Raw genomic sequence first — 12501 nt, forward strand, 5'->3', positions numbered from 1 at the left:
CTGGCCACGGATTTGCCGGTCTTGTCTTTTTCTTGCAGGACCCTGTACATTATAGTACTAAATTAGTTTTAATCATTTAATCACCACCACAGCTTCTTGTCTTCATTGGCAACATGCACGATTTGTGTCGATTGCAAGTGACGTCACAGGTAGCAGAGAGTGCAAGTAGCGGTTGCAAGTGACATTGTAATTTAGTTTATTTTTTCTTGTCTTCGCCACCTGGCTACTGTTATAAAATGTTGGGAAATTCAAACAAAAAGTACTAAAAAAATTCAACAAAATAAAAAATAAAGACTGCAAGTGATGTCACTAGCGGAAGTGCAAGTGTCTGAGAGTGCAAGTCTGAGAGTGCAAGTGCAAGCCTGCAGCCAGACCCTCTTGGACCATTCTGGGGTCAACCCCCCCTGATGTTACAACTGCAACACACCACTGTCACTCATCCACATTGTCATCATTGACAAAGTGGGTCATATCTGGACAGTCTGGGAAAGGGCAAGAGCAAAGCTCTGTGCAGGTCAAGCCCACTGAAAGACACTGACATTTGGTGGCATCGGTGCAGTTTCTGTCTTTACAGTAGAGGTGGGTGAGGTCTCTATCTCCTTTAGGTGCTAGTGCCTTGTGGAACATCACAGATTTAATGCACCCATCTTCTCTGAACCTCCATCCTCTACCAACTGGGTTCCAGAGAAGAGGTTTGGCCAGGTGGCTGTGACACCACACTGCTGTTTGGTACATGGCTCTCAGCACATGTTGTTGGAAAGCCATCTTCTGTTGGGGGTAGATTTGCTGCTGACAAATCTGTGGTAGATGCTAGTGTGTACCTCAGCTCATCCAGGTTGGTGCAAGGATGCCCATCTTGGTGCCTCTTCTTTGTCTTTCAAGATCTTTGATTGAGTGTTGGTGGTCATATCTATCAAACACTATAACGACACAGCTGTTACCTTCCTTTCCCATTAAAGTTGCGATCTTTTTCCAGACACACTCACCCAGGTCATTGAACGTTTGAAAAGCTGAATCATTGAGACTTTGAAGAAGATCAATGGCATCAATGATATATGCTGATGGTTCTTTAACATTTGGCAGCTGCTGTGTCTCTTCAACAACAGCATCGAGTTTCTTGGCCTGGTCAGCTTTTGTTGTCTTCTTCATGCTTCCATCATCAAAAAACAAAGAGGGTGGGACAGCTGTGAGTTCGTGAGACATCACAGTCTCAACCTTGAAGGTTGCACACTGGTTTATTTTCTCTGGCCCCCAGTAGCTCTTTGTTCTTTTTTGATTTTGCCAGACGTTGTTCCATAAAGATGGCATTGTGCTTCGCACCATCTTGGAGGAAGCTTGAGAGCTCTTTTGCAACTTTCTCAGATGCAACCTGACCACTTGCAACTTGATATCAAGATCAAAGGGATTCTGCCTCTGCTCCACAGTTTCCATTATCTTCTGTATTAAACATTGTATCGTAAAAGTTGGTATTATACCTTATATTGCTATCATATACTGTTGTATACCAACATTAACACAACATTTCCCCAAAATCATGTTTAATCAGACATACGAGATTTATGACTTGGGAGCGGGGAGATATGAGGTTACGCTCTCATTGATAAGAATGATACGGACACGTCTGAGAGCAGTGTTCATCAAGTCTGCGGTCTCGCCGAGCCTTTTGACAAGGGATAAGGCTTTAAAGGGTAACTAAACCACTGGTCAGAGCCTGACTCCACCCACTGGCAATATTTGGAAAATGCTGAAAAGTGGGCAGAGCACAGTGGAGATAGAGGGGACGAACCTAGAGCGAGGGTGAGCGAGTGGGGCGTGAACCTGAGACCCGCAGTGGCGGATTAATTGACAGCTGTTGTCAGAGTCGCTAAAATGGAGAGTGACTCTAGTGACACAAGTAGCTTTGCAACAGAGCATTCATTTGAAGTAGAGGACTTTTCTGCCCCACCTTCACCTGAAGTGGAGGATGTCGAGGTGTCTGTGGACACAGGGCCAGGGCCAGGGCCTGAGCAAAAACAATTCAAGCCGCTGGCTCAAACTTCGGTCTTAACTCCCGCATTGCGATCAGCATCCGACGATGCTAGCGAAGCAGCCGCGCAAGAAAGAATGGGGCCAGTATCCGAGTAAGGCACTGCGTCGCTTTTCAGCGTGAGCTGTGTGGAGAAGCCCATTTCCACCTCCATTGCGTTGGAGAAGCAATCCCGCGTAAAATGCCGTTTCCACACTCCAACTCTAGGTGGGAACTCGCAGTCTTTCAGGACAAGTGCATGCAACCACTGGCGCCTAATTTTCAAGTATGCTGGAAAACTATTCAGTCCGTGCTGTTGCAACCAGCACGTACCATCCTGACCACTGTAAATAAATCTATGCTAACTTGAAGCTATCCTAACTGATGCAATCCTATGCTACTAACTAACTATACTTCTAACAATACTAATGTTACACTAACAACTATGCTAATTAACGACATAGGCTACACGGAATCATCTAAATAACTATATAAATGCTATGCTAAATAGATGCTAAAATACTCTATCCTGATCGTATTCAATACTCGCAATTCCAACTCCTGACTCACTACAGTGATTTTGATGGAACAAGATGGTTTTATACTGCCAAGGGCATGGTAGCTCATACCAAGGGCGTGGTGAGCTGGAAACTGCTTACGTCATGTACCACCGCAAACATCCAATAGGAAAAATAAAAAAATTAAGGCAGAAATTAATCTGCCGCAAACAAAGTCGGCGGTCGCGTTCAGCCTTTTGACAAGAGAAAAGGCTTCAATAGTTAACCAAAAGCTAACTGTGGTTACATACATCTTCCTAAACTCCATTTTAAACGTTTAAGAGCTATAAAAGTGAAGCAGAACAAAAAAACGATGAGGTGACTAGGCTGTAATAGGCGGGAATTAGCCTAATCTGCACGCAAACTTACCTTCGTGGTTCACAGGCTTCCTTCTGCACCGAAGCATTACAGCTATCGATTTTTTAAAAAAAACAAGCCTACTCAAATGTATCTAACCTAACTATTTTCATTCGTTATTGTGAAAAAAAAAAAAAAAACAGAGTTATGCAAAGATAGGCTTAAATAAAATAATAATAATAAAAAAACCTTAATAAAACCATGAATAAAACCTGTTAGCCTACTTGGGGTATTTTACATGCACAGTGCCAACTTCGAGTCAGTAAAATAATAATAAAAACAATAATTTAATGCTGGTATCCAAAACATTCAATTCAATACAAGTAGAATTAGAAATTAGATACATTTTAAAACTTCAATGCACACGTATAATAAGCCTAGTAATAATAAGCCTATTAATAAGTAGACATTTTAAAATATATCAATAACTGATATCATAGTTTAACACAGATAAAATCAGAGTTAAAGCTTGCTTTATGTGTTGCTCGACAAGGATTTCTCAATCGTTGCGACTTTAAATCCTGAGGACACAAAAAGTGAAGAAGAGGTGGAGTTACAAGGATTCTCATACAGTTGAAGTGTCCGATGGAGTTAAGAGATTTGCTCTCAATCTATTTTCAACACTTTAGATTGTTTAATAATTTAAAAAAATAAAAGAACCACGTGGGGACTGACCAATAGCATCGATTTGTGAAAAAATATGAAATTGACAAAATTTGGACATGCGAGGTTTCCGCCCGACAGGGACGATATTTTAATAAAGGTGTTCCATTCCAATGTTAACCTTCAATTGGATCTGTGTTTCATATGAATTGTATAGTATACTGTGCCTTATGAAATGTATAATTATTAAATGTCTCATAAATATAGATCAGCACTTACCTAATGTAAGTTACTTTGCAGAAACAATGAATTTGTCAACATTCTTCTCACCACTGATAATGGGCTTTAGACTAAATTATGTCAGTGTTCCATTTTCATTCATCTTGGACACCTCACTCATACATTGAGTGACAGAACACTCCCATTTGTCATGCTATATTTACATATTTGGTATTACTGGATTCAGCACACAACCCCACCTTTCCAACAAGCCATCATATTTGTTTCTATAATAATCCCAGGCAAAGCAAGCACAAAGTAAATGAAAACATTCTGCATAGATATTAAATTTGTGCATGTCCGCTTATTTTAGGTATGTGTTTACATGTCTCTATTTATTCCATACATAAATATATTTACATCCAGTCTTTTCTAGTAGTTGAATCAACTTCCTGACTACAAACATGTCAAGTTTCAAAGCTCTCAGAGCTTGTGTGATTGATCTGCATTAGTTTATATGCCTTAACTCCCATACGGACAGACTATATTTTAGTCCTTTATTGGTTTTGGGGTGTATAACAATATCTGTTAATTTAACAATCTTAGCAGTAAAATATTTTTAGCCAAGAATCCATTTCATATATGGGAGACCTTAGAGATGAATAAAAACATTGTTGGGTTTAGTTCTACCTCCGGTAGGGGTATCTCAAAAACTAAAGCACTTTTTGACCATTTGTCACTAGCCTATATGCTAACAACAATAAAAAAAAAAAAATTAAAAAAGAAAAAACATTTATAACATTAAAACAGCGACATCTGCTGACGGACACATGCTGCACTGTCACAGGATCATCCCAGCTGAAGATAATGAGGAAATTATGTCGCTCCTTTAGCAAAATGCATTCCTAACGACTACTCAATGGCACGCACATGCCCTACTCACTCCAAAGTGCCCACTCCAAGGGGATAGGGATGATCACTTACATTTGGAATTTGCCCAGGAACCGTTCGGTACCGGTACTAGTACCGGCACACCCCTGTTTACAGTATAACACTCAATGAACACCATTTAAAATCCAGTGTCATTTAATCTCCAGAATCTTACTGATATTACAAATATGGTTAAAAGCAAATGTGCCTTATAACACATCAAATATCTGACAATGTGGCTTTTTAAGAAAAAATACTGTTTTTATTTATTTATTACTAATATTGTTGTTGTCATCAGTGGCGCCCCCAAGAGGTGACCAGGGGTATCCACGACCACCACTGTATAAACTCTGGCCACTCCTAGGATGATTTGCAGTGTGTACTATTCATTTAAATGCAGAATGTACATTTACAATAGTTTGAGAAGTGAAAGAAAAGAAGAGGGGAAAAAAAATGCATCACCGGCTGCAGCCACCAGAAAAGATCGCAGATTGACACCACCTGAGTATCTGCTTTTCACTGGAAATGTAGAATTATCACAATTTTCAAGATATGGGGCAGAACATTTATAGATCTAGATAATTTATATAATTTTATATAGTTACTAACACAAGAAAGTTACTTTTTTTCCTCCAAAGATCAGCATAATTACAAATGTGATATTGATTTTATACAACAGTTCAATAAACAAGAGCAAGAAGTTAATATCAAGAGACTTATGTTTTAGACAACATATTCCCGGTTTTGTGCTCTATTTCTAAAAACAAAAATCATTCCAAACACAGCAACATGAAAGAGTTTCGTTCCTGAATGAATCAACCGTTTAAATGATTCGGTTCAATCGCAAATGACTCACTTATTAACAGTGACTCGCTTCCACCTACTGGTGGTTTTAATTTCACATTTAAGGATAACTTTTCATTTTTTAAATAATTTAAAAAATCGGTTTTCAATGTTTTATGTTTAAAATATCAAAACATTATTTATTAATTTGTAACTGCAGGTGAAAGTATCCCATGTCCCTCAGAGCTGCATTAAACAGTGTGTAAACACATCTAAATGACACTTCAGATGCAGCTTCTGTTTTCTCTGTATGACAAAGATCAGTTTTGTTGATACTGATTGCATTTCCTTTTAACAGCCCAAATGCCAGTATTTGACCCAAAAGATGATGCACACTTTTAGAAACAATGGTGTAAAGGTAAAAATAAAAAGTCAGGAGTCAGCTGTCAGCACAATTAGAAATAAGATATCAGCACAATAACACTAAGCAAAATATTAAGTATCGTTATTAATAAAATCCCAGAAATTACAGATATAATTTTTTTGTCAATATTACAAACCCTTATTTTTATTTTATTTTTTTATGAAAGTGTTGTGACATACAGCCAAGTATGATGACCCATACTCAGAATTCGTACTCTGCATTTAACCCATACAGAGTGCACACACACAGCAGTGAACACACATGCACACGCACACACACACACGCGCGCGCACACACACACACACACACACACACACACACACACACACACACACACACACACACACGCACACACAGAGCAGTGTTCATCATTTATGCTGCGGCGCCCAGGGAGCAGTTAGGGGTTTGATGTGTCTTGCTTATGGACACCTCAGTCGTGGTATTCAAACCCACAAATTTAGGAGTCAAACTCTCTAACCACTAGGCCACGACTTTCCTATTTTGATGTGCCACCCCACGATTTACTGTGGCTTCATCTGGCCACTCCTATTAAAATTTTCTGGGGGCGCCACTGGTTGTCGTCATTGTTGTTATTATTTATAAGTGGTCTTTGTCTGCTGTCACAGTCCCACCTGTGGGACGCTTGGCACTCTTTTTTGTTTTTGTCTTTTTCTCTATAAAATCTTTTAGTAATCATCATAAGTCATATATCATTTGAAACCTTAGAAGCCCAAGATTCATTGGACATTGCGTTACCATCGGACATTGCGTTACCATGGAAATGGTACTTTAAAATCCAATGGTGGTCTCCTCCCCCTTAGTGGGCTGGGTCAAGTGTCATATTACTAAATGCATTACGGTCTTTTAGAATCAAAACTTTTTATAATCTTGTTAACAAACACATCATTGGAAAGGTCTGAGTCTCAGGATTTCATATTTGGTGATTATTTTGATAAATTCAAAGAGAAATCTAGAGCTAAATTCATTAAGCAAAATTCAAAGTAGTTTTGTTGACTCCCAGTGGCTGTGTGTGGTATGACGCCCCAAAATAAAATCTCACAGGAACTCCAAATCTTTTCATATCAACTTCAAATTTGTAACATAACTTATTTAGACACAAGGCTTTAACTTTATACTAATTTTAGAGTAAACCTGTTATGTAAAATATTTATAATAAATAAAATAAAATTAATATAGCCATTTTATTTACAGTACATTTAAACTTCTATAACTTTTTGATACTTCACTGACACTTTTGACAAAATCTGCTAATTTTCTTTTTTAAATAGAGACCAACCTTAGGTTTATATTCCAAAGTGTTCATAAATTACAGCAATTTAAGTTTGGATAGTGCACTTTAATGCCTATTTAAAAAATGGGGGGTGACAGCTAAGGGGTTAAGTAAAGTAACATCTTAACAGTGGCAATATATGAGACTTATAATACATTATAACTTTGGGAAATATAATTCATTGTAAGTTAAGTGGATTCATTGTGTTCACTGTTATAAATCATCATACTCTTAGAAGCTATAGCCACAAATAAGTAAATATTATAATGCATTAAGACTTGTTATGATTACTCATGAAATGATACAATATATTATAACGTTTTTTTTATTTTTTTTTATAATACATTTTGAATTCATTATAATTACATTTACATTTAATCATTTAGCAGACGCTTTTATCCAAAGTGACTTGTAAATGAGGACAATGGAAGCAATCAAATATTATGTATAACAATAAAAATAATGTATAACAATTATAATGCCTTAAGAATACCCGTATAAAGTATTATAAATACGGGTTTCATAGAAAGTGTTACCAAATATCCTAATGACACAATCCTCATATTGAAATCTTTTTAGCAAAGGAGTAATTTCTAGTATTTTAAAACTACTTGTTTATTTTTGTATTCCTCTAGACTGTCAGACTGCAGTATCACAGAAGAAGGTTATAACGCTCTGGCTTCAGCTCTGAGATCAAACCCTTCACACCTGATAGAGCTGGATCTCACAGGAAATGATCCTGGACAATCAGGAGTGAAGGAGCTCAGTGATTTACTACAGGATCCAAACTATCAACTGAAGACACTGAGGTGATATGTGATGAGATGATACAAAATAAATTACATGCATGCAAATAATTTATATAAATATAATTTCAAGAATATAAAATGCATTTATCATGAAGAATCAATTTTTCATTAGATTTTCAGAAGTTTAATTTGAAATGTAATTGAATACTGCTTTATCTTACATCAGGTTTTTGGGTCGTGCTGCAGAAGAAGCCTGTAAATATCTGACTGAAGTTCTTCACATTAAAAACCCGTTACTCCTGAGAGAACTGAATCTGAGTGAACATGAACTAGGAGACACAGGAGTGAATCAGATCTCTGCTCTACTGCAGGATAAACACTGTAAACTCAACACACTGACGTGAGTATTTCACATGGTTTATAATGCTTTACACAAAATGTTGATGTTATATTTTTACAGTCTAATGAAACTCTGTTATTGTTGTTCTGTAAAATATTTAGGGACTGAGATTAAATAAACTATTATTTAAATGTATCCTTCTGTTACTCTTATTAGTTTCGTGTCTTTCTCTGCAGGTTGAAGAATAGCAGTATTACAGAAGAAGGTTGTGCTGCTCTGATTTCAGCGTTTGATTCAAATCCTTCAAACCTGATCGAGCTGGATCTGAGTGGAAATAAACTAGAAAACTCAGGAATAGAGAAGATCTTTCTTCTGTTGAAAAATCCTCAATGCAAATTCATGAAACTGAAGTATGTATCTTCATTTATGTACTTTTCTGTATGTTTATAAACATTTATTAATGTGTATTTAATTAGCTTAACTGTAGAAATGAAGGCCACAATTTTAGTTGTACTTTTATCTAATTTAGAGTCTGACTGAGGCTCATATTCATTTTTGAAAGAAACTGAGGACAGCATTTATTAATGATGGAGTTTGATTACTATTACTTTTTGCCAATATTAAAATAAAAAACATTATTGGCATACATCTTTTGCACTTTATGACATTAATTATTTCATAATTTATCTATTTATGTTTTCAGAAGCCATTCATAAATCCCGTTAGAGATGTGATGATATATGTCTCCAAAAATAATAACAATTATTATGATGTATTTATTTTTCTATAGACTCTCAGAGTGCAGTATCACTGAAGAAGGTTATAAAGCTCTGGCTTCAGCTCTGAGATCAAACCCTTCACACCTGATAGAGCTGGATCTCACAGGAAATGATCCTGGACAATCAGGAGTGAAGGAGCTCAGTGATTTACTACAGGATAAACAGTGTTCATTAAAGACCATCAGGTGATAAAAGCTTTCAGATATTTCAAAATAAACACTGATGTTTTTTATTTTTTGTAACAGTTTTTTAAAAAGTTTTTGTAATACAATGTATAAAAACGGACTGTGCTAATTTATTTTATTTGAGTAATTCATATGTTCTCAATGAAACTGGAGACAATGATCATAACTGTAACTTCAACCACATTCTTCACACATTTTACATTAATACTACACTGGGCTAGAGGAGCACAATATTTAGGTGATTAGATATTATTGACTGATCACTGGGAGAATTCAGTTATTATTATAGCACTGATAATAGATTTTACACTAATATTTTCACAGATAAGTAGTTTTGCTATATTTGTGTTCACAAGAGAATATCTGATGATGATTTAATGTATTTGTCAACTTGTGTCACATGTGTTTAGACAAATTATATCACATTATCATTTTCATAGTATTATTATTTGGCCATGATTTATTTTGATCATCTGCTGTAATTAAAGATATGCTGTTTTATGTTTTCTGTTTATGTGTAAAGAAGTAATAAGTGGAAATACATTTCTGTACTTTCTGTTACTGGTGTTTGTTTATACATGAAAATGGCAATAGTTTAATTAATTCAGACCGATGTTTGAAGTTATTATTCTGCTCTGTTTAGAGATTCGTTTAGAACAGGAGCTCCTAAAGGCATACAGTTGGACTATTATCTAATCTGTAATTGCTTTCTGTAGGTTTTTGAAAAGTCCTGCTGCACAGGAAGCGTGTGAGTATCTCACTAAAGTTCTGGGCACAAGTCCATTATTACTGACAGAACTGGATCTGAGTGAAGATAAATTAGGAGATCTGGATGGAGAGAAACTCTCTGCTCTTTTGGTGGACTCTCACAGCAAACTGGAGAAAATGAAGTGAGTCAACATGAGTTTATAAGTTATATCTTCTGTTTCGTCATTATTAGACTTTCAGACATTCTGTATGTGTGAGAAAATATGATGAATTTGTTGTTTGAAGAATATGTGCTGAAAAATAAATGATTCTGTTTTTGTGTTCAGGCTGAATAATTGTGAGCTGACAGAGAAAAGCTGTTCAGTTCTAGCTACTGTTCTCTCCTCCAAAACCATCCTGAAAGAGATGAACCTGAACAACAGTCGTCTGCTGGACTCAGGAGTCAAAGTGATCTGTGAGGGACTGAAGAAATCTGTGTGTGAGCTGAAGATACTCAAGTGAGTACATTTCACCATCATTCAACATATGTATACGTATGTATTTATATCTAGATTTTAATCGGTTCACCTCCAGTAATGGAAATAATTGAATAATACTTTGTTGTTTTTGTTGTAGACAGTGGTTTTCATTCACTAACTGTGCACTGAGAACACATTTGTGTATTTTTAAAAGTGTTGTCTCTTATCACAGTAATAAAATATGTAAGTTAAATAACTACATATCTGTGCAGTTATTCAAAATAATCAACATCTGCAGCTGATCAGAACCGTGCATTAATTTATTATAATCATCTCTTACAATAAATGTGATTGAGCACTGTATGTATTTGCTTTTAATTCATGTTTTTATTTTCTGTAGACTCTCAGACTGCAGTATCACAGAAGAAGGTTATAAAGCTCTGGCTTCAGCTCTGAGATCAAACCCTTCACACCTGATAGAGCTGGATCTCACAGGAAATGATCCTGGACAATCAGGAGTGAAGCAGCTCAGTGATTTACTACAGGTTAAAAACCATAAACTAAAACTGAGGTGAGTCATGATGAAATAATACTAAATAAATTACTTTTAATAAAGCCTTTTAAAGCCTATTTTTTCATAGAAAATTGATTTTACTAATTCAGTCTATTGAATGGAACTTTGTTATATTTTTAAATTATTCAATATCAATATTTATGACAATATTTGTGACCTGTGCTGGCAAAGTGAGTCGGACTGCGCACAGTCTAATTTTGAGCTACAGGCAAAAGAAGTGAAAAATGTCAGTTTTCGTCTAATTTGAACACATCTGAATTTGACATTTGAAACACTTTCAGATTTGAAACATCTAAAATGATCTTTATTTGTATGTTTTCTGAGAGAAGGACCTTTTTCTCTGCTCTTCTGCTTCTCATAAGTTGTTTGTCTGTTGTTGTAAAGCGCAGAATTCTCGCTGAAAAAATAAGATTTAAAGAAATACGATTTTTAAACTCATGCTGATGAAAACAAAACGATCAGTGACTCATATTTGCAAAGCACCTCTCCCAGAGCGTGCGATCTCCCTATACAGTACATTATTGTGAAATGTGTCTTGGCGAGATTCATACAAACGTTATGTCTGATACTGTAGATCTGCCTCATTGTTAATCATTCATTAAAAGGAAAGACGATATCACTCACTGCTCTTGATTAAACTACTGTTTATTTGCATCAGTAATTTTTTTGTCAGATTCCAACAAATCATATTTTAATTTAAAGTTATTTAAATGGAGAACAAATTTTTGAAAAATGTCTCATTCAGCTTATTTTGCCAGCACCAGTCACATTTATTTCATTCTATTAATGAGGAAGGAAATGTATTAAACACATTTGTTAGACTGAGAATAAATGTAAATATAGCTGTTGTAGTTGTTGTTGTTTTTAAAAGGTCAACTCCACAAAGTAGGATACTTTCTAATTCAGGGCTCCAATCAAACTCAGTTTTCCCTTTTTATGTATTCGATGTAATCGAAAAGGATGTTTAATGAAATGATTTTTTTTTAATCCATCTTTTAAAATGTAATAAAAAAATATATAATTTATACTGAAACATATGGCATTATTTTTTGGTGAAAAATGTGCTGAACAACAGAATTTGTTCACTGAATAAATTAAAATATTGATGGAAAAAACACCACAAGCATCACATGGGCTTGAGTTTGTGTAGTAGATGAAACTACTGTTTTTGTCTTTTTTTTTTTGCAGGTTTTTGGGTCCTACTGCAGATGAAGCCTGTCAGTATGTGAAAGGAATTGTGGGTAAAAACCCATTACTCCTGAGAGAACTGAATCTGAGTGAAAATAAGCTGCGAGTGAATCAGATCACTGCTCTACTGCAGGATAAACACTGTAAACTCAACACACTGATGTAAGTTTTATCTTTATGATTACTCCTTTTAATACTTGTGGACTTGCTGCTGGGTGTGTTTTATGTATCTCTTACTTGAGTTTTTAATGAATAATCATATAATAATAATAATGCTTTTGTAATGTCATTATCAAGCAAATCTTTTTCTTTCAATGCAGTCTGAATAACAGCGATATCACAGAAGAAGAT

At 35.6% G+C, this 12501-nt stretch overlaps 1 protein-coding gene across 1 annotated transcript in view; it reads left to right on the forward strand.

Moving 5' to 3' along the window:
• The window catches only part of LOC113074261 (ribonuclease inhibitor-like), a 38291-nt gene that overhangs the window by 18844 nt on the left and 6946 nt on the right, over positions 1-12501 (forward strand). The window contains exons 4-7 of the mRNA XM_026247020.1: positions 8495-8668; positions 10789-10959; positions 12151-12312; positions 12471-12501. The exon at positions 12471-12501 is cut by the window's right edge and continues 143 nt beyond it. Coding sequence (XP_026102805.1) covers positions 8495-8668; positions 10789-10959; positions 12151-12312; positions 12471-12501 — 538 coding nt within the window. The remainder of the gene's footprint in view (positions 1-8494; positions 8669-10788; positions 10960-12150; positions 12313-12470) is intronic.

This window comes from Carassius auratus, unplaced genomic scaffold, assembly GCF_003368295.1.
Source record: "Carassius auratus strain Wakin unplaced genomic scaffold, ASM336829v1 scaf_tig00014173, whole genome shotgun sequence".
Taxonomy (NCBI): domain Eukaryota; kingdom Metazoa; phylum Chordata; class Actinopteri; order Cypriniformes; family Cyprinidae; genus Carassius; species Carassius auratus.